This window comes from Lepidochelys kempii, chromosome 7 (assembly GCF_965140285.1).
Source record: "Lepidochelys kempii isolate rLepKem1 chromosome 7, rLepKem1.hap1, whole genome shotgun sequence".
In the NCBI taxonomy this organism is placed as follows: Eukaryota; Metazoa; Chordata; order Testudines; family Cheloniidae; genus Lepidochelys; species Lepidochelys kempii.
This window is the reverse complement of record NC_136386.1, coordinates 64370914-64391427: the sequence shown is the minus strand read 5'-3', so window position 1 is coordinate 64391427 and position 20514 is coordinate 64370914. Positions and strand designations below refer to the sequence as shown.

Sequence of the window (20514 nt, the reverse complement as noted above, 5' to 3'; positions counted from 1 at the left end):
GTCAGTAGACAAAGGCATGACTAGAAGACCTAAGCAGGAAGTTAGAAAAGAGATTAAAACATATGTATTTGATATAAATATTATAGTTTTAAAGAGACATCTAGATCAATATCTGCCATATTTCATTAACTTGAGAAAGTGAACACAATATATTCAGAGAATATCGAATGGAATTTTCAGTTCATTCTCTCTGATTTATTATGACAGAATAGGTAGGGTGATTTTTCCCCCCGTCCAAGTGCTTTATATTTCTGCCAATAAAAATGGATATAACTTCTCCACAAATAAACAGCTGAGACATTTGTATTTCATATTGGCTTCTCCGGAGGAGGCACAAGTAAAGAGAAAGGAGATCTGTTTTGCAGAATCTTCTTCTGGATGGAGCCGTTTTCATTTACAGTGCAGTTTACATGGATTAACTGTGTGTTCTTAATTATCTTACTTCAGGAATCTGGATGTTTTAGTTATTCTTTTTCTTTGCTTTAACCCACTGTACATTTGGTGGTAATGGTATTGGTTTAAGGACCTTTTATCAGAATTTTAACTTATGTTGTAAGGAACTAGTGCCTCTCTAAAAGATAATATAAGCAAGTGAACAAATATACACAAGTGAACAAATTCCATCCCTGATCACGCAAAGGGATTCACCCATGAAGAGCCCTATAGTTCTGTAATGTATACTATCTTTATAATGCTAATAGTAATTTTGAGATTAGAAATTCTGAGGAAATGAGAGGTGGTGAATTGGGCTATGTCCTTGTGAAAACAATGGACTCCCAGAGGCACAGAGAATCTGTGTAAAGAGTCTATAGCTCTAGCTGCTTGGCTCCTTCAGCCTCCAAGTAAGCCTTTGCTCTTTCCGCTGCTTCCGCCCCCAGAAGACTACCAAAACTGCTTCATCCAAGTTTGAACTCCCACAGGCAGAACCTGTAAGAAGTGCTCTAAAATAATTAGGTCCATGGCTTTCCCCAGAGAGTTTGTCTCCAGAGTCCGCCACCGATCAGCCAGGTCCTGCAACCTCTGGGCTACCACACAGGGTTGTGGTCCCCATAGAAATGGCTCATTGTGGAACTTACACCAGTATGCTTCTGGTGAAAGTCCTAATCTAACATGGCTGCTTTCAATTTGGGGTACAAGTTTGACTGTGGGCCACTCAGAGCTCTATAACCAGCTTGAGCCTCCTCAGTGAGAAATGGTGTTATGCCGACTGTGCGAGTGGAATCTTCCCAGTCTGCCACACAGGCGGCCCACTCAAAGATTCAGAGAAAGGCCTCAGCATTGTTCTCAGGCCCAACTTTCCCAACACCAGGACGGGCCTGCCCTGTCCTAGTACTGGAAATTTCTCGAGTTGCTGTAAAAACTGCTCTGGTTGTTGATGTTGAGACTCCTGATACTGCTGCTGGGTGGCAAACTATACCTCAGACTGCTTTTGTTGACTTTTCTAAAGTTGCAGGAGGAGCGTCTGAGACTTGCTGCCTTCTGCGAATAAGCGGACAATGTCCTCCTTCTCTATTTACTGTTACTCTTTCAGTTTCCATTTCCCTCCTAGGTGGGCAGAGATCACAAATCCTGCCAAGTACACCAGTTGCAGAGGAGCTGCCTCCTGCTGAGTGCCCTTTTGTGGCCAGGAGTCGGTTTGCAGGCACCCTTCCCCAGTTATCGGCCTCTTGTGGGGCCCATAAGAACTCCATGCAGTCTCTCTTGTGGCTAACAGTGCCTCCACCTGGGGCTGGTTTAATAACAGGAGTGGTTCAAACAATCCTCAGAGTCCCAAAATAAAGCCCATGACCATAGCACAAATTTTCATCCTTAGCCCTGGTTCTTCTGTCACGCACAGACTTCTTCTGTCCCAGTCTGCTCCACCCAAAGCCACCAGTCCCAGCCCTCTAGGCCTGACTTCCTTCTCCTGTCAGCTCCATCCTGCAGCTTCCTGCTGCCTCCATATAAGGAGGCCCCTCATGCAACCCAGGATTGGCTAGCCTCAGCCTTCCAGTCCTTAGGGGGTGAGCCACCTTGTTACAGATACTTTTGCAGGACAAGTACCTCACATGCTATGAAATTGCATTGATTTATTAGAACGGTTTCATCATTGGTGTAATTCCACTGAAGACACTGATATTACAGAAATAGGATGACTTTAGTCTTCATGAACAATTAATAATACAGATATCTGAAATACTCAACCCACCTTTGTTTCTTTTTCAAAAATGTAAAGAATCAAATTAATTAGTTAAATTAATATTATGAGAAATGATATCAAAGCTTTAATTCAACTTTTAATTCAGGTTAAAAATCATGGCCCAAATTCTGGGATGCATCCAAGTCATTGCAAGGAAAGTTGTAATCTGACTGTAATATTTCTTTACTTGTGTTACTAATTGTTTTGTTTTTAAAATCTAAATTACTTTGACCCATTTATGGTGGTGTTTTACATTTCCGTGTTACTCAAAGAAATGTCATTGCTCCATTTATATAGCCAGGTTCAGTGTCTTGTTCTAATGCACTAGCCACTGCTCTCCTTTTATAATCGGATTCACTCAGACACACATGGTATCCCTGGGAAGTCAATTAAACTCTGCATGAGTGCTAGCATCTACCTGTGTAGATGAAATTGCAGGATCAGGACCTATAACCTAGTGCTGTAGTGCTTGAGTTTTCCGCACTGCAAGGTGAATTTTTAAATTGGAAAAAGAACCTGTCAATTGAAACTTGAAAGTATAATACAACAAAGTAATTTTGATTAATACTGTGTTAGATTTTGGCACTTTTTAAAAACCAAAACCTATATTTCAGACTAAATTTCTTGGTAATGCCTCTTAAAGTATACTCCCATCAAAGCAAGTCTGTTAGCCCAGATTCTGAATTACTACAACGTTATTTTACTATCAATCAATTCTAACTGAATTCAAAACACTTTCAATATGTTGGCTTTTTTAAAATGTTTACTGTATGGAAAAAAAATGGGTGTTGCAGGGAAAGGGAATGATTATAGGCACAGAAAGGGGAAGCTATAAATCTTCAAATCAGATACAGGACAGATTGGAACAATATGGGTTTTTCCAATGTTTCTAAGATAATGTACCTAATAACTCTCCTTGGGCAAGAAGGCAATCTGTTTTCAATCAATCTCTCTCCTATGCAAAAATATCACTTATGTTAAAGGGAGAATTTTATTTATTTATTTATTCTGAACCCAGAAGATTCCCTATCTCAATTACTCTGATTTGTATCTGACAACTAGTACAATATAAGAAAAAGCAAAGATGCAGAGGACAGATAATGAACTTGTGTGTATAAGGAATACATATTTCCAATGCATTCTGCCACTTTCATATGATCCCAGTCCTTCTGCTAACGTACAAGAAATCTATGTTCCTGTTTCTCCACTGTCTTGAGCCTTATGTAGTACTATCCACTAAGGTAAAGTGGGTGTAAAATGCTACTGAATCAGAATTATGACACTTTATGCATGACTAAATGACTGACCAAACTGCAAAGCAATTGAGAATCTAACCTGAGTTTCTGCTGTAGTAGTCCACCTCCATATTGCAATCAAGTTAGCTGATGGCTTTACAGTCAGTATTTGGTCTTCACTTTGCTCTTATAAAATGTGGAAGCTATTTAAAAACATAAAAAAGTTATTGTTGTCTGAGTTAAAGTATGTCTTCAGTCCCACCTTGCATCCAGGATGGAAATGTCTTTTTTGTGCAAGAAATCAATATTGTTCTATGGACTTGCCCCTGGAAGTCTTTGCAGAGCAAGTGGAATCTGAAGTCTTAAGAACTGTAAAAAGCAATAATAAAATGCCGTTACCTAAACAAAGAAATTTTCCTGTTGCCATAAATATTATACCAATTAAACAAGATAAAAAATGCAACTTCTAAATAGGGATGGCAAATAAGTCCCACTTACTATGATTCTTAGGATCAAAATTGCTTATTTTTTGCTATTATTTTTCATTTTCTTGTGCCTTTGCAATTCCGGGTGCTTTTGGGGAACAGATGCAGGAAGAGTGCCTGAATACCCCAAGAAAACTACTACTTCCAAAGCTGTTACTTCAATTTGGCAGACTCAGGAGGTTCAGAATTTACATTTAATGTTCTCTTAAGCATAAAGAATGAGTGTATTCGAACACAACCTCTGAAACTTTTGAGGTTTGCTCATCACTAATTTGTAAGTTTTTAACTAATGAACTAGGTTCATCCAGATATTACGTGGTGATTTGTGAGGCATAATTCATCTATGACTCTTGCAAAGCTAATTTATGCAACCTCAAAAGTGGCTAGGAAATGGGTCTGGCTAAGGCAACCATGGATTGCTATTTAAACCTGTCCTTCACTGGCAGAACCCCCCAAGGAAGATCAGCAGTACAAACACCACATGGCAAATTTTGGAACAAAACCTTTGTGACAAACTGTAGTGGGATTTACAAAACTGAGCATAGACAGAATGGAGAGGTGCATCTTCCCCATTTACAGGTATCCAGGCTGATCACATCCCCAGCATTGCTGCCAGAACTGCCAATCATGGGATCTTGCAAACATAGATGGGACCAATAAGAAAATCAAGCCCAACTATTAAGGAAGGAGAACAGAGAGAGATAGGGAGGCAGAACGGCCTGGGAGAGGGGCGGGGCTACAGTCCCATTCCATGCTGCCTCTAAATAATCTGACAGAGATTGCAAACCCTGAATTTAGGGGCTTATAGACTCATTTTAGGTTAAGCTGATAGAAACCAGTTAGATAAACTGGGAGGGAGATATGATTGTTCTCTATGTATGCATTAGAGCAGCGGTTCTCAGCTCAGGGTCCCTGTTCCCCTGGTTGTCTGCGAGTCCTTTCATGGGGCCCATGGAGCCCTGCAGCTGAAACCCAGTGCCCCGAGTCCCAGCACTGAAGACAGGAGCAGCACAGGGCTGAAGCCGGCTGACCCCTTGCAACGCCTCGAAGCCGGGAGCAGCGCAGGGCTGAAGCTGGCCTACCCACCCCCCCTCTCCCCCCGAAGCCGGGAGTGGCTGGCGGTTGAAGCCGGCCGACCCCTGCCCAAAGCCAGGAATAGCAAGGGGCTGAAGTTGGGAGCCCCAGCACCCCACCCCTGCTGAAGCTGGGAGCCCCCCTCCGCCTGTACACAGCCTCCAGCTACCCCCTGCTTGCACCCTAAGCTACTCCCCTGCCTGTACACAGCCCCTAGCTACCCCCTCCCTGCACCGTGAGCAATTTTCAAACTTTTTAAACTAAGTCCCCCCTTTGAGTTATATTTTTGTTTGCATCCCTCCACAGTCTAGACAGGTTGGGTGACCTCCTGAGTGAGTCGGAGTGGAGGTGCACTGTGCCCCGCCAGCCCTTGCCCACCCAAAATGGAAGTAAAACTATGCCTACGCCCAAGGGTCATCCTCCCCCTCAGCCCTGAGCTCCCTCCACCTCTGCTGGGCTCTGGCATTTTTATGGCGTGTTGAGGGGGGCCTCAGCAAGAAAAAGGTTGAGAACCCCTGCATTAGAGGGCTAAATACGAGGGAGGGAGAGGAGTTATTTAAGTGCCCATGTGGACACAAGAACAAATGGATATAAACTAGACATCAACAAGTTTAGGCTTGAAATTAGACAAGGGTATCTAACCATCAGAAGAGTGACATTCTGGAACAGCCTCCAAAGAGGAGCAATGGGGGCAAAAAACCCAGACTGAGCGTGATACGTTTGTGTGATGAGACTGCCTATAATGGCATGGAGCCAGTCTGCGACTGCTAGCAGCAAATATCTCCAATGATTGGTGAGGAATACTAGATGGGGAGGGCTCTGAGTTACTACAGAGAATTCTTTCCCAGGTATCTGGCTGGTGGGTCTTGCCCACATGCTCAGGGTCTAACTGATTCCCATATTTGGGGCCAGGAAGGAATTTTCCCCTGGGTCAGATTGGCAGAGACCCTGGGAGGTTTTCACCTTCCTCTGCAGCATGGGGCACAGGTCTCTTGCAGGTTTAAACTAGTGTAAATAGTGAATTCTCTGTAACTTTAAGTCTTTAAACCATGATTTTAGGACTTCAGTGAGAGATTAGGGGTCTATGACAGAAGTAGATGGGTGAGGTTCTGTGGCCTGCAATGTTCACGAGGTCAGACTAGGTGATCATGATGGTCCCTTCTGGCCTTAAAGTCTATGAGTCTGACTGCCCCAAGAGAATTGACAACATGGTACCAGAAGTGGAGTTGACTTTAACTGTAAAAAAGAGAAGCCCTCCGCCGCAACAAACTACACATTTTTTTTTCTGGTATATATGTAAGAGAATTATGGAGGCGAATCAGCTTCTACAATGACTGGTTGATTTAGAAGCATAGGAACAACATAGGCAGCAACAACTGTTTAAACAGATGGCATTGAACCAACAACTGTTGTTACAGCAAATGGTGTACCTGATGCTGGCTACTACTCCTGATGGTGTTGTTACTACAGGGAATGCATGTTCTGTACTTCAGGGGACTGTGACATTTCCCCAGATGATGACCTGGAATCATTCTTGGTAATTTTTAAAAGGTTTTCACAGTCTCTCATGGCCCTCAGCCCAGTGGGCAATCCGGCTTGCTCCACTCCTCATTGCGGAAGCCCAGGCAACATACTGGGGACTTGGCACCGCGGCCTAAGACTATGAACAGGTGAAGTCCATACTGGACTGTGAAGAAACCTACTGTCAGCAGTTCCATCATGAGCAGTATCACACCCTACCTCCTCAAAAACATGGCCACGGATGATCGCCCAAAGGCTAAAGGACTTCTGCTGGTGTTGGTTAAAGCCAGAGTCTCAAATGGAATCCTAGATAGCAGAACTCTTAGTTATGGAGCAGTTTGTACAGATTCCTCCACTGGCGGAGGAAGATTGTGTTTGCAGTCAGCGACCAGTAACCCTAGCAGATGCCTCCCATAGGCCCTCTTGTAGAGGACTACATGGCTGCTCGCACCATCCAGTGGCCCTCTGCTGCAGAAGTACCCACACTGAAGAAAGAAACTGAGTAACCAAAGGTGGGGGTGGCCCATATTGGGTAAACCCAAGGAAATCCAAAAAGCTGGCTGGTTGTTGGGCAGCCTTGGTAACCGGCACTCCTCTCGGGGTCCATGGGTAAGTTTCCCCTGAGACAGCAGGGTCTATGACTTTAAATGCCCTTCCCAGCCCCCTGCCCCACACCAATACAGGAACAAGGGCCAAGAGAAATTCAGAAAGAGGACAAAGTCACTAGAAAGACAAGGGACAGACTTGGTAGTTTTTTACTCCTGTGGAGAACAGGCACATAGGTTTTGTAACTGCCACTAGATGAAGTGTAATTTTGGGCATGTCTGGACAGGAGACAATAGGGCCCAGAAAAAAGCCCCATGGAAACTCACAATATCAGAGGTGAATGGCCAAGAAACATTGGCCCTTGTAGACTTGGGGTGTGACCATACATTTGTATGGGAGTGGAAACTGGGAACAGTAGGGAAGCTGGCAAAGGGGGAAATCCCCATTAAATGCACCCATGGAGATATTCTTGGGTATCCTAGCATGACAGTAAAATTGACTGTTGATGGGAACAAAGGTGAGATGAAGGTATGTGTGTCTCTGGATCTCCTACCCAGTGATATTAGACCAAGACTGGACATATTTCCCTGAACTATTACAGAAGCTTCCCTTAGCATAGGAGCCTGAGGATGACATTCCAAAAGAAATGTTAGGGGTCCTGTTCCATTTAAGGACTCTGACCTACTTTCCTCCCAGCCTAGAAGGAAAAAGTTCTGAAGAGAGAAGTGGATAGAAAGGAAAGAGCAGAGAGAGGTGGCCCCCCTCCACAGACATAATGGAGTGGTCTCCACAGACATAATGGAGACCACAAACTATAGTGGATCCAGGCAATGCAGAAGATTCCAAGGCAGGGCCTTCCATGGCCCTAAATGAGACACCCCCTCAGCAACTGGACTCAGAGAAGCTAACAGACTTCTCAGATTTCCATGTGGAGCAAAAACACCACTAAGACTTTGAAATGGGCCTTCAAACAAGTAGCAGTGATAGATGATGAAGAGGTGGACCCCCCTGAAGGCTGAATAGTACCCTTATTTTGCTATTAAGATAAACTTGTTCTATTGCATAGACCAGGACAGGCAGACACAAGAGATACAGATGCAGTTACTAGTGCCCCAGTATATCATTGCAAGATCCTGCATTTTGCACACCCAATTCCATGTTCAGGACATCTTGGGAAAAATAAGACACTGTCTAGGATCCTAGCCTGATGCTTTTGGCCAGAGGTCCTTAAACAAGCCAAGAATTTCTGTGCATCATGTCCCAAATGCCAATTAATGGCCCCCAAGAGAGTTCCATGGGCTTCATTAATATCCTTTCTCTGGGCAGAGACCCACTTTGAATTAATAGGAATCAACTTTATAGGCCCCCTAGAAAAGAGTGCCTCCAGACATGACATGATAACAAGTACATTCTGTACATGACCTGATACTCGAAAGCCATATCACTGTCTTTGTGTGGGTAGGGAGTCCCAAAGACATCCTGACAGACCAGGGAACAAATTTCATGATGAGATATGTCTGTGGCCTGCTGAAAATCAAAGTATTATGCACATCAGTATGCCATCCACAGATGAATGGTCTAGTGGAAAGATTTAATGATATGCTAAAGAGAATGCTCAAGAAATTCATTACCCCAGACCCTCAACGCTGAAACCAAGTACTTCCAGCCCTACTCTTCACCAAAATATGTTGGGGAAGAATAAACATGGCTTTTGTAAAGGGAAATCATGCCTCACCAATCTATTAGAATTCGTTGAGGGTGTCAACAAATGTGAGGACAATGGTGATCTAATGGATGTAGTGTACTTGCACTTTCAGAAAACCTTTGGCAAGGTCTGTCACCAAAGGCTGTTAAACTAAATAAGGAATCCAGGGGTAAGAGGGAAGGTCCTCTCATGGATCAGTAATGGGTTAAAAGCTAGGAAACAAAGGATCTGAATAAATAGTCAGTTTTTACAGTGGAGAGAGGTAAATAGTGAGATTCCCCCAAGGTTCTGTGCTGGAGCCAATGTTGTTCAATGTATTCATAAATGATCTGAAAAAAAGGGGTAAACAGTGAAGAGACTGGGCAGCAAAATGACAGATGAAATTCAGTGTTGATAAGGGCAAAGTATTGTACATTGAAAAACATAATCCCAACTATACACACAAAATGATGGGGTCTAAATTAAACTCTTACCACTCAATAAAGAGATATTGGAGTCACCATGGATAGTTCTCTGAAAACATCTGCTCAATGTGCAGTGGCAGTCAGAAAAGCTAACCAAATGTTAGGAAACATTAGGAAAGGGATAGTTAATATGACAGAAAATATCATAATATCTCTATATAAATCTATGGTATGCCCATGCCTTGAATATTCTGTGCAGTCTTGATCACCCCATCTCAAAAAAGATATATTAGAATTGGAAAAAGTACAGAGAAGGGTAACAAAAATGATTAGGCATATGGAACTGCTACCATAAGAGGAGAGATTAAAAAGTCTGGGACTGTTCAGTTTACAAAAGAAATGACCAAGGGGGGATATGATAGAGGTCTGTAAAATCATGACTAGGAAGTGAATAAGGAAGTGCTATTTACACCTTCACATAAGACATGAACCACAGTCACCAATGAAATTAATAGTCAGCAGGTTTTAAACAAAAGGAAGTACTTCTTCACAGAACACAACTTGTGGAACTCATTGCCAGGGAATGCTGGTAAGGTCAAAAGTATAAAAGCGTTCAAAAAAAGAATCAGATAAGTTCATGGAGGATAGATTCATCAATGACTATTAGCCAAAATGGTCAGGAATGCAACCCCTTACTCGGGTGTCCCTAAATCTCTGACTGCCAGAAGTTAGAGCTGGATTACATGGGCTGGATAACTCAATATTTTCCCTCTTCTGTTCATTCCCTCTGAAGCATTAGGCACCAGCCATGGTCAGAAGACAGGATATTGGGCAAGATGGAACATTGGTCTGACCCAATATGGCCATTCTTATTTTCTTAAGAAGCTCACAGAGAGAAAAAGGAAGACTGCAAGCCTTGGAATTTAAGGGCAGGTTGACTCATTTTGGGTTAAGTTGATGGACTGGGCTAATTTGAGATGAATAGAAGGGGAGCAGTTAGGAGAAAGCTGGGGTCTCTAGAGAGAACTGTTCCAAGAGCAGTTGACACAAGCCTTTCTGCTTTCAGAGCAGCCTTTTACTGAGACCCTTCTTTGCTGCTCTGTATAAAAGCCAGAGATGGTGAGAAGAGTTAGCAAAAAGTCTGTGCAATCGCGAAAAGTTTTGCTTACAAGTAACTTATTGACTTCATGCTACTGTGACCATGTTTTGTGTCCCTCAAAGGAAATATTGACTACTGTGAATGCTAGCACTTAACTCTGTGTTCAGTCATTCTTGTTGTTTGCCTCAACCAAGATCATTGATTACCTAAGTCTGACTACTCCCCCAAGAAATAACATGGAGATATCTGTTCTGCTGTGCTTACGTTCACAAAGAGAGAGCCTACAGGATGAAACAGCCATGGGGACCTAGCCCTTAAAGTCATATTTGTACTCTCCATTCATTTACATTGAGTAATGAGTTTGCTACACTTTATGAGCTGATGCAATATCTGATTTTAGTGTTCTGTTACATGAGAGAGACACAGACTCTTCTCTGAGCTGATTAGGTCTTAACTGGAGTATTGTGCCCAGTTCTGGGTGCCACATTTCAGGAAAGATGTGGACAAACTGGAGAAAGTCTTGAGAACAGCAACACAAATGATTAAAGGTCCAGAACACATGACCTACGAGGGAAGATTGGAAAAAAAAAACGAGTTTGATTAGTCTGGAAAAGAGAAGACTGAGAGGGGACATAATAGTTTCCAAGTACATAAAAGGTTTTTAGAAGGAGGAGGGAGAAAAAATGTTCTTAACCGCTGAGAATAGGACAAGAAGCAATGAGCTTAAATTGGACATTAGGAAACATTTCCTAATTGTCATGGTGGTTAAGCACTGGAATAAATTGCCTAGGGAAGTTGTGGAATCTCCATCACTGGAGATTTTTAAGAGCAGGTTAGACAAACACCTGTCAGGGATGGTCTAGATGATACTTAGTCCTGCCATGAGTGCAGGGGACTGGACTAGATGACCTCTCAAGGTCCCTTCCAGTCCTATGATTCTATGATCATTGCAGTCAGCTGAACCCTCAGCTGCACCCAGCGAACACTGGGCACAGCTGAAGGATGCTCCAGCCAAGAAGTAGTTTGCAGCTCCCCAAACTAGTGACAATTTCTACACCAGCCCTGGCTCCAGCACAGAGGCTGCTATGAACTGCCAGATTGTGAAGGCCCTACAGGGCAGCTCTCAAGTCTCTTTTTGCCTGAAAAATGGGTCAGATATTTGGTTTATTGTATTTGTTACTTATTGCATGCTGATGCAGTGCTTGGTAACCTATGTAATAGGGGAGGAAGTTTTTGTTTCCTGCTTTGAGGAGTTCACCATCTGTGGGTCCAGGTCTTCATGCAATTCTACCAAACATATAGCTTATGATGTCGTTGAAGCTATAGCAGTCACTCATGGTAGCAAGCACTGCACTTGGCAAATACGTATTTGTAGGACCAGGTCCTAATTAGACATAGTATAGCCTAAATATAATTTTATATAGACCATTACAAATTGAAGGAAAAAAACAGTCTGTGATTTTTGTTGTTTGTTTTTACAAATACATTAGCACAAGACTTTAGATCTGAATTTAGGAAGACAATTATCTCAAACACTTCTTATATGGCCTTTCAGTGACAACCCACCAAGCCATGAGCACATGGAGTATTAGAAAATAAAGCGGTAATAGTAAAGCAGTCCCCTATAGTGTGCTGGATTAGTATAATACTTCATTGTGCTTTGCTTTCCTAGTCACTACCAGCACCACTGCGAACGTAGTAGTACATGATGGTGATATTATTAACTGCATCATGCATATTACTGATTTATTTTTTGTTCTGCATCATTATCCTTTCACCAGTGAGTTCATTGCATTATTTTCATATACTTAGTCAAGCACCAAATTATGAAGCAAGTACAGGCTCCCATAATAGTCCCTTATGGTACATTACATAAGCGATTATTGCTGCTACCTATTATTTGTTGCTTCCAGCCAATGAGGTTTCTACATTAATGGAATGCGCACAGAACAATTATGAAATAGGTAAGACTTGGGCAGTTTAAATTTTGCCCTTGAAATTATTTTGCTTCATTTTGGCCACCTGCTGGCAGCTCAGATGTCAGCCAACAAATAAATTGTGCCTTTGTTGCAATCAGCATATAGGCTCAATCAGCTGTAATGAGGTCAGATTACTGAATGACTCTCTGCTACCTTAATAATTAAATTGAATCCACACTTCTACTGCCCTCTCTTTCCCTGACAGCTGTAAGAAATGTGGCAAGCAACAGCAGTAGCAATGGAAGTACTGTAAATACCAGCACCTCTCATGAACTCATCTGACTAATGAAAGCCATGCTTTTGTCTGTGTTGTGGTAGAAACACTGAGCCACTGTAGAGCATGCTGGAGCACAAGTACTTGGACAACACTTTATAATAAGTGGCTTAACAATCCATTAAGCAAGGAAGCAAAGAAAGGACAGAACTGTAGACATTTCACTCAGCGTGTAAGAAATCAATCTATAGAAGTGGACACTGTTTCTGTGTTGTATATTTGGGTTCTCCCCTTTGACACTGCTGGAAATTGCATGGAGCATAAGTGTGATAGCACTCTGTACAGATTCTGGTTCTGTGAGGGTGTTCCATTGCATTGCAGAATTAAAAAATGTCCACTTATTGTAAAGTGCTCCCACTGTAGGACTTACAGTAGAAAATGCAAGATTTCTCTTTTTATTGCTTATGGCCCATAATATGTCAAGCTTCTCACTGGCTTCACTGATATAACTGGGAAAATAAGTAGAATCGTTTCAGGGAGATTTGTTGTCTCATTACATGATAAACTCTATGTTTCTGAACAAAAAATTTAATAGTAAATCTTAGAAGAGGAGGTGGAAGGAGAAATATGACTCTGAGAGGGACTGGATAATACAGCATATAAGTGTATACATAAATAATAATATTTATTGTTAAATGTTTAAAACCACTTGGCCAAATGGTTTTGCTTGTAATAGTCTTTTGCAGCATCAGGTGAGATCCCATATATAGTTTCAATGTCAAAGTACCTTCTAATATTGATGGTTTCCTTTGATGACTTCAGGGAGTGGGATCGGGAAGAATGCTTCCTTTTTCAGCCAACAGTTTATTTTACCCTTTTTGTTTGCATGCTTGTTTGTTAGTTTTCCCTGCAAAAGTAACTGTACATTTTCTGTCACAGGCACATAGTTGTCTGTGGTCACATAACACTTGAAAGTGTGTCCAACTTCCTGAAGGACTTCCTGCACAAGGACAGGGATGATGTGAACGTGGAAATCGTCTTTCTGCATAAGTGAGTAATCTTTCCAACCAAAACCTTTCTTGCTAATCAAAAAGGTCTGAAAATGTCCTAAAGTCTCCTTGGAGTCAGTATTGGTTTGAGGGTAGAGCAGGGGACAATGAGACTGTTAGGGTCAAACTTATTCAGTGAAGTTAGACCAGAGATGTCTTTAACCTGTGTGGTGAAATCCTGATCCCTTTGAAATCAATGGCCAAATTCCTGTTGACTTTAATAGGACTAGGATTTGACCCAGGATGTCAATTTGTGACTCTTCCACTAGCTTTTTATAAGTCTAAGGTTGGGATTTAAGGAGTCTTACTCCTATTGAATTTCAGTGGGATTTAGGTGCCTGACTCCCATAAACTCTTTTTGATATTACCAGCCAAAATCTCTTTGAGCCTTGCTTTTCACATGTGTGAAATGTTAAAATACTTACCTAACATACAGCACAAACCAAACATGTATATAGGTGTGAACTACTATCTCTCCCGTTTATCATGATGACACAAAGGCCAAGATTGCATTATGAAGTCATACATTGCTGTTACAGTTTAAAAAGCCTTATTTCATTTTCCAGTGAAGCTTTTTTAAGTGTGTAGTGTCAATCCATGAATACTTCCCAGTCTTGCTGTCAGTTGCTATTCTTCATTGGTTGCACGTTATCTGGTAGTTCCCTGCAAAATATTTTGTTAAATTACTGAGGCCTAAAAATCAGTTTCTAAATATTTGTATCCATTATTAATCTTAATCAGTGTCTTTCCTAGGGGAAGCTCAATATCTTTCTATAAGAAAGTCTCAAGAACATCCAGGCAGTTGCACAGAAATTTTTCATTTCTTTTCTGGGCCCAAATTCTGCCATCAGGTGCATGGAAGATCTCACATTGACTTCATTTAGAGCCGTACGCATCAAAGGGGGATATCTGGCCCTAACTGATTTTAGCTAAGCCACAACAAAGACTGAATTGGTCTGGTATACAGTTGGTACATTGTTCAATAGGTGTTTGTGTTGTTCTGCATCCAACAGCAAGTGGAAACAAATCATCACGGAAGAAAAAAGGAACAGATTGACCCAGCCTAGTTAGTTAAAACTTGACACTTAAAAAAAAAATGCTTCCTACCATTCTCAAAATAATGCCTCTGCAAAAGAGGAGGCCTGACCAAGGATATTTTATACATGTCATTAATAAATTAAGGAAGCAAATGCTGTACAAAGAATGAGAAGCCTTGATCTAATAGGCTGTACAAGAGAGAAATACCACTACATGCATCCGACGAAGTGGGTATTCACCCATGAAAGCTTATGCTCCAATACAGGTGTTAGTCTATAAGGTGCCACAGGACTCTTTGCTGCTTTTAAGAGAGAAATAGTTTAAATAAATTTCAAATTAATTAAATAATTAGTGAATGATAATTAATGAAGAATAATGAATTAAATACATATATCTGAATTTTTGAAGAAATAAATACCATGATAGATCAGATCATCTGTGGTTATCCTGATTTGAACAGCATATTTGCCAACATTGCGAAACTAATGGAATGTTGAGAATGAAATCTTGTTTTCCTATTTCAGAGTAACAGCCGTGTTAGTCTGTATTCGCAAAAAGAAAAGGAGTTCTTGTGGCACCTTAGAGACTAACCAATTTATTTGAGCATAAGCTATTTCCTATCGGTTACCACAATTGTTCCCACCTACTAGCATACTTAATAGTACCGGTACTTGAAGCCACTGGACTTCAGACTCATGCTTCTTATAGTAAAGAAACACTCAACTGTATGTCACTAGTTTTATAGATAAGTATATTTTAAAGAGTGCATGACACTCAGAAATAAGAAATAATATTCAACACATATTAATAACTACTGCAGAAGTTTTCTTTGGCCCTGGATAGTTCTAAATTTAGTTTATGGAGATTATATCATGCAATCTATGATGCAGATTGAGAACTCATGTTAGGAATGCCCATTCATAGGTATCTATTTCCATCTTCAACTTTTATGCCTCATCTGTCTAACAGTTGCAAGCTAAATTGCAGAAAAGCTGTGTTTTCTGATTCTAACCATATATTTTAAATATATGCTGAAACTTACTTAAAGATGTGCATAACTGGCTGCTTTTCCAAACACAAACATCACAAAAGAGATTCTGCTGCATTTAATCTTCTCTTCGGGAGATTACGAACCTGTAGAAGATGAGTACATCTTATGTAAATTAACAGAAATATCCCATTCCGATGACTTTGTTAAAAGATAGTTGGATTGTAAAATTTTGAAAAATGACTGGTATCATCCTGTAACAAGAAGTGCTCCATGGTACACTGCTGCTGCTTTTAGCTGCTCATAGAGTCTGAACAGTTTGGAGAAGTCCAGGATGCACTCTGAATTGTAAAAATGAATGAGATGATGAGCACTGAATGATACAATCCACGTAGATCTATGAAATTGGTTCAGTCACCCCCAGGTATTGGGGCTGTCTGGTTTTACTCTATTAAACTGTGACTGCTAGCAAAACAGCAGTACTACAAAAACAAGATGCTGTTGCACAGGCATAGTGATGCTGCAGACAGATAGAAATAGCAATTGCTTTAAATTATTTAAAACTATATGTTATCTGGTAATATTAGTGATCATGTTTAGGTCAGGTATTTCCTGTCAGTTAACGACTGACTGGGCCACAACTTCTCCAGCCAGTCATTAGTTGCTTGGAATGCCCTTCCCGTCAGCAATTTTGCTTAAAGGTAGTTGCTGTTTGTCACTAGCATCCCGTTACACACAATTCAACATCAAATTGGCATGTCTTAGGGAGAGTCTGTTAGAAATAGCTATTTGCTTGAGAGAAATATGGTGTTAACTGTCTTTTCCTATCAAGAGCAGCATGCATTTCTAAGTGCCATGAGCTGTTTTTGAATGAGTGATATTAATACACTTAACAGCAAGCAATCCACTTTCCTTCTTGTCAAACAAAATGATTAAAAGGTTAAGAATTATTTGTGATGATTGGATAACGGAAGTTGAAAATGCATAGAGTTGCTACCTGGCTGATTTTATAAGATTGCCATTAAATTGGAATAATGGATACAGTTGATATCCCCTGGTAACTGCTCGTATTTTATTAGGATAGGAGGGAAGTTTCCCTCTACATGACCACATGGAACTTAATTTCCAAAGGTTCCGGCACAAAAAAAGGTGTGACAAACTTGCACCCACAATTGCATATGCACTTTAAACAATAGTTTATAGAACTCTGATAACTGCCCGTACGCAGGATGGGTGACTAAGCAGTTACTACTCATTTGCATGTGCATTTGCAGTAAAGGCACACACAACTGCAAGTAAACATTTTTTTTATTTAATTGACGCTGTTTACCTGGCAAGTAAATGCTTTCTTTGTTACTAAGAGAGCTAGATAGGTATGTGCCATATTTTTATTATGAATTACTTTTCATTTGACTACTTGCTTATGTGAAAATGACCACTGGTCAAAAATGACATGACAAAATTATAACGAATGCACTTAGTAACAGTTAATACAATCTAGAGGTATTATCAGGTCCTCTTGGTGGCTGTTAACCTACTGTATGAATTATACAGTCTGACTGTATGACTGGAATTGCATCAAAGTGCAGGTAGATAACTGTGTGGTGTGGTCTGAGTGAGCAGCCCATACACTAGGCAGATTTTCCTTTCACTCAACAAAGCCGAGGAGTTTCTAGGGCTCAGTGTTGTTCTTGTATGTATGAATTGATATTGCTAAGAGCACATCTTTGATGGATAAATTTGTTCCTATTTTCTAGGTTTGTTTGTGTTTCTTAATTAACCTGGGAGCTGTAGAGTTGATAAATAATGCTAGCTGCCAATGTGAACCTTTTCTGTGCTGTTGTGTATGATTCCTAGATCTCAGCTGTGCCAAGCAGTATGGATACTGCATCTATCTCAATGAGACAGAATAGTTACACATCAAATATAATAGTTACACGCACCTCACTGTGTTTGAATTGATGAGAGCTACTGTCATGGTTCCATGACTAGCTGCACCTCTGTCCCCTTTTCTGGTCTCTCTCAGTGCACTCCCTTCAGACGTTAGGCCACATGTCTTCCTCTGTTCTGGGTGGAGTTCTCTGAGTCTTCCTCTCTTACCCTACATGCCAACTGTGATTACTCAACAGGCTCGACCGGGGTAGGCATCTGCAAGTCTTTCCTTTGGGAGCTTCTGACGAGTGGCTAATGCAGGCCACTGGACAGCTTTCTCAGACCAAAGTATTGTTTACTCTTAAAAGCAGGAGCAAAGCACAAGATAAGAGAAAACAGCTAACCCTGTAACCGTCACAGCTGCTACATTCAGGGAAGCTGGTCTTACCTCCATTTGGTAGGCCACATTCACATGTAAGTGGGGACATATGTAGTGAAAGGAATGGAGCTGTGCTAACAGTAGGTGAGGCCCACTGTTTTCACCCCACAAGAAGAGTATCAATGGAATTTCAAACAGTTTAAAAATTAATACAAGAACAGGACAGATATGTTGTGCAAACTTCTTGTTTGTTTTTTCTCCCAATGCAGTATCTCCCCTAACCTTGAGCTGGAAGCTCTTTTTAAACGACACTTCACTCAGGTGGAATTTTATCAGGGTTCAGTTCTCAATCCGCATGACCTGGCGAGAGTAAAGGTAATGATTCTGTTGATTCTTTATTTCTACTAGTTGTCGTCTCTTAAATAAGCAGATTCTACCTCCAATCCAACATCCACTGAAGTTAATGGGAGTCTTTTAGTTGACTTTAATAGGAGAGGTCCTATGGTTGTTAATATTAATGTTTAACATTTTAAAACTTGATGTTATAAACACTATTGGCATGTTTGCATAGGGGCAATTAGAAAACATTTTTTCACCCTTTTTCTATTGTCTGGTGTCCTGAAAAAGTAAATACAATTTGAGATATTTGCTAACTATAATAAAATGGCTGTATTGGTTCAAGTATTCTATGCTAAATTATTTTATCCTCTTAAAGCAAACCCTGAAGTTCAGAAGAGTAAAAGATACCAAACTTATATACAGCATTACCCCATTTCATGTCTTTCTAATGGGACGTGAACAAGCTTCTTAAATCGTAAAGATCTTTGCCTAATGTTAAGCTGTTCTAGTGAGCAGAAATTAGGATTTTTGCCTGTGCTGGCTACAAAAGCTGTTTGGTCCATTTTTATACAACATATGCTGAGCTGAGCTCCAATCAGCAGCATAAAATGATGTCCTTGTAATGGCTATACAATTCAGTCTGGTTATCTTCTCTCTTCCATTCCCTGCTTTACTGTGTGGTATTTGCCCAAATGTACTGAAAAAAAGGTAATTTTGTTATATTTTAAATCTGCTACTTTATGCTAACCAGACCAGAGGTTGATGATTGTAAGTTTTGCCACTAGATTAACTTTGCCCCTAAAATCAGTGATCTTCTGTTATTTTTATGATGTTATTGCCCAAGGACCCAAACAGCTCTGACCCCGTTGTAATAGTCACTGTACAAACAACAGAAAGACAGTCTCTGTCCCTATGGGTTTAGGAGCCTGACCTGCAACATGGAATTTTAAAACTTTGGCATGTAACCTGTTGGTACTTCGTTTTCGGTATCTCTGAAGGAACATTAGTAACTGGTAGTAGTAATAACTAAAGTCCTTACCTACCATGAGCACTATAATGTTTGGAAAGTGTTTTGAAAAGTTACAGTGATCAGTTCCATGTAAGTATTGGCACTGATATCATAAGGAGTCAAATCTACAGCTTACCCTAAGCTTTATACTCAGCAAAAACTATAAACTGTTGTTCTTGCTCCTGGAGGAAGAAGCTGATTTCTTAGAAGCCGGTGGCTGTGAGAAGAAGTTGGAAACAAAGATTTATATTTATGTTTGCTTTTTTTTTTTCCCCCGGTGTCTCAGATAGAGTCAGCAGATGCATGCCTAATCCTTGCCAATAAATACTGCGCTGACCCAGATGCTGAAGATGCCTCCAATATTATGAGGTAACCCGAAGAGGTTTTAAATATGGTTGTCATTCTCATTTCTGACCAGCAAATTGCTGGTGTCTAGGTGGACCATACCCACATCGGTTACAGTTGAAAACTTCTCACTAATTGCTTCCAGAGAGAGGGAGTTAAATTGGGGGAGTGCACGGGATGGCCTCGATAGTGTGGAGAAGTCCAGTGTGCCTAGAGTGTGGGATGCCTGTGGAAGGAGCAGGGTTTAATTATGCTCATTTCATTTTCCATAACCACATTTGGGATGTGATGGGAAAAACCCTGGTTTGATTTTAATTGCAATACATAGAATAAAGAGTATTCCAGATGCAGATTAGTGTGTTCTTAAACGGATTCAGTATATTTTAATATAATAAAATGCAGAAGTGTTATTGGGAATAGAATTATCTTCTGTGTTCTCACAATAAATGAGTTTGATTCAATAAAACTGGATTAATTAAACACTTCAGTGGGTAATGGGAAATTAATAGTGGGAGGGGAGCATCACACTCTTCTCTTTGCTCTTCAAATCTCCTCCCTACAAAAAGAGATTCAAACAACTTTATTGGACAAATTTATTCTCTGATCTTGGGAATAAGTCAGCAATGTAAGTTTTCCCCATATGCCTGCAATGCAACTTCTGGCAGCACGCTACTGTAATAAGCTGTTGCTCTCAGAAGGTATGTGTACTCTGAACACTAAACCTGGGCTCTGTCTCAGGTTGGAGCCCAACTCCCCCTTTCATCCACACACAAATCAGTCTGACTTGGGTCAGCAAACATTGAGGACTCAGGTTCTTAGAACCCTGATGGGAGGGTTGGATTAGAGCCCAAGTCCAGCTGTGGTATGGGTCCAAGCCCTGTCATTTTGCAATGTGGACGCTGGTCAAGCCGTAGGCCTGTGTCAGAAGGTCTATCTAGTGCCGTGTGTAGTGTAGTGTTAGCATGGCTGTGAGACCCAGGTCCAGAAATTGTAAACCCAGGTTTACAGTGCAGTGTGGATGTTCAAGCAAAGGCTCAGAAACACCAGGTCCACA

The 20514-nt window shown here is 40.9% G+C and overlaps 1 protein-coding gene across 26 annotated transcripts in view; it reads left to right on the top strand.

The window, feature by feature from the left end:
- KCNMA1 (potassium calcium-activated channel subfamily M alpha 1) overlaps positions 1–20514 on the top strand; it is an 851468-nt gene that overhangs the window by 643044 nt on the left and 187910 nt on the right. For all 26 annotated transcript variants that reach the window (XM_073353218.2, XM_073353215.2, XM_073353216.2 and 23 more), the window contains exons 10-12: positions 13381–13491; positions 18037–18142; positions 19402–19484. In XM_073353218.2, the coding sequence (XP_073209319.1) occupies positions 13381–13491; positions 18037–18142; positions 19402–19484 (300 nt within the window). The remainder of the gene's footprint in view (positions 1–13380; positions 13492–18036; positions 18143–19401; positions 19485–20514) is intronic.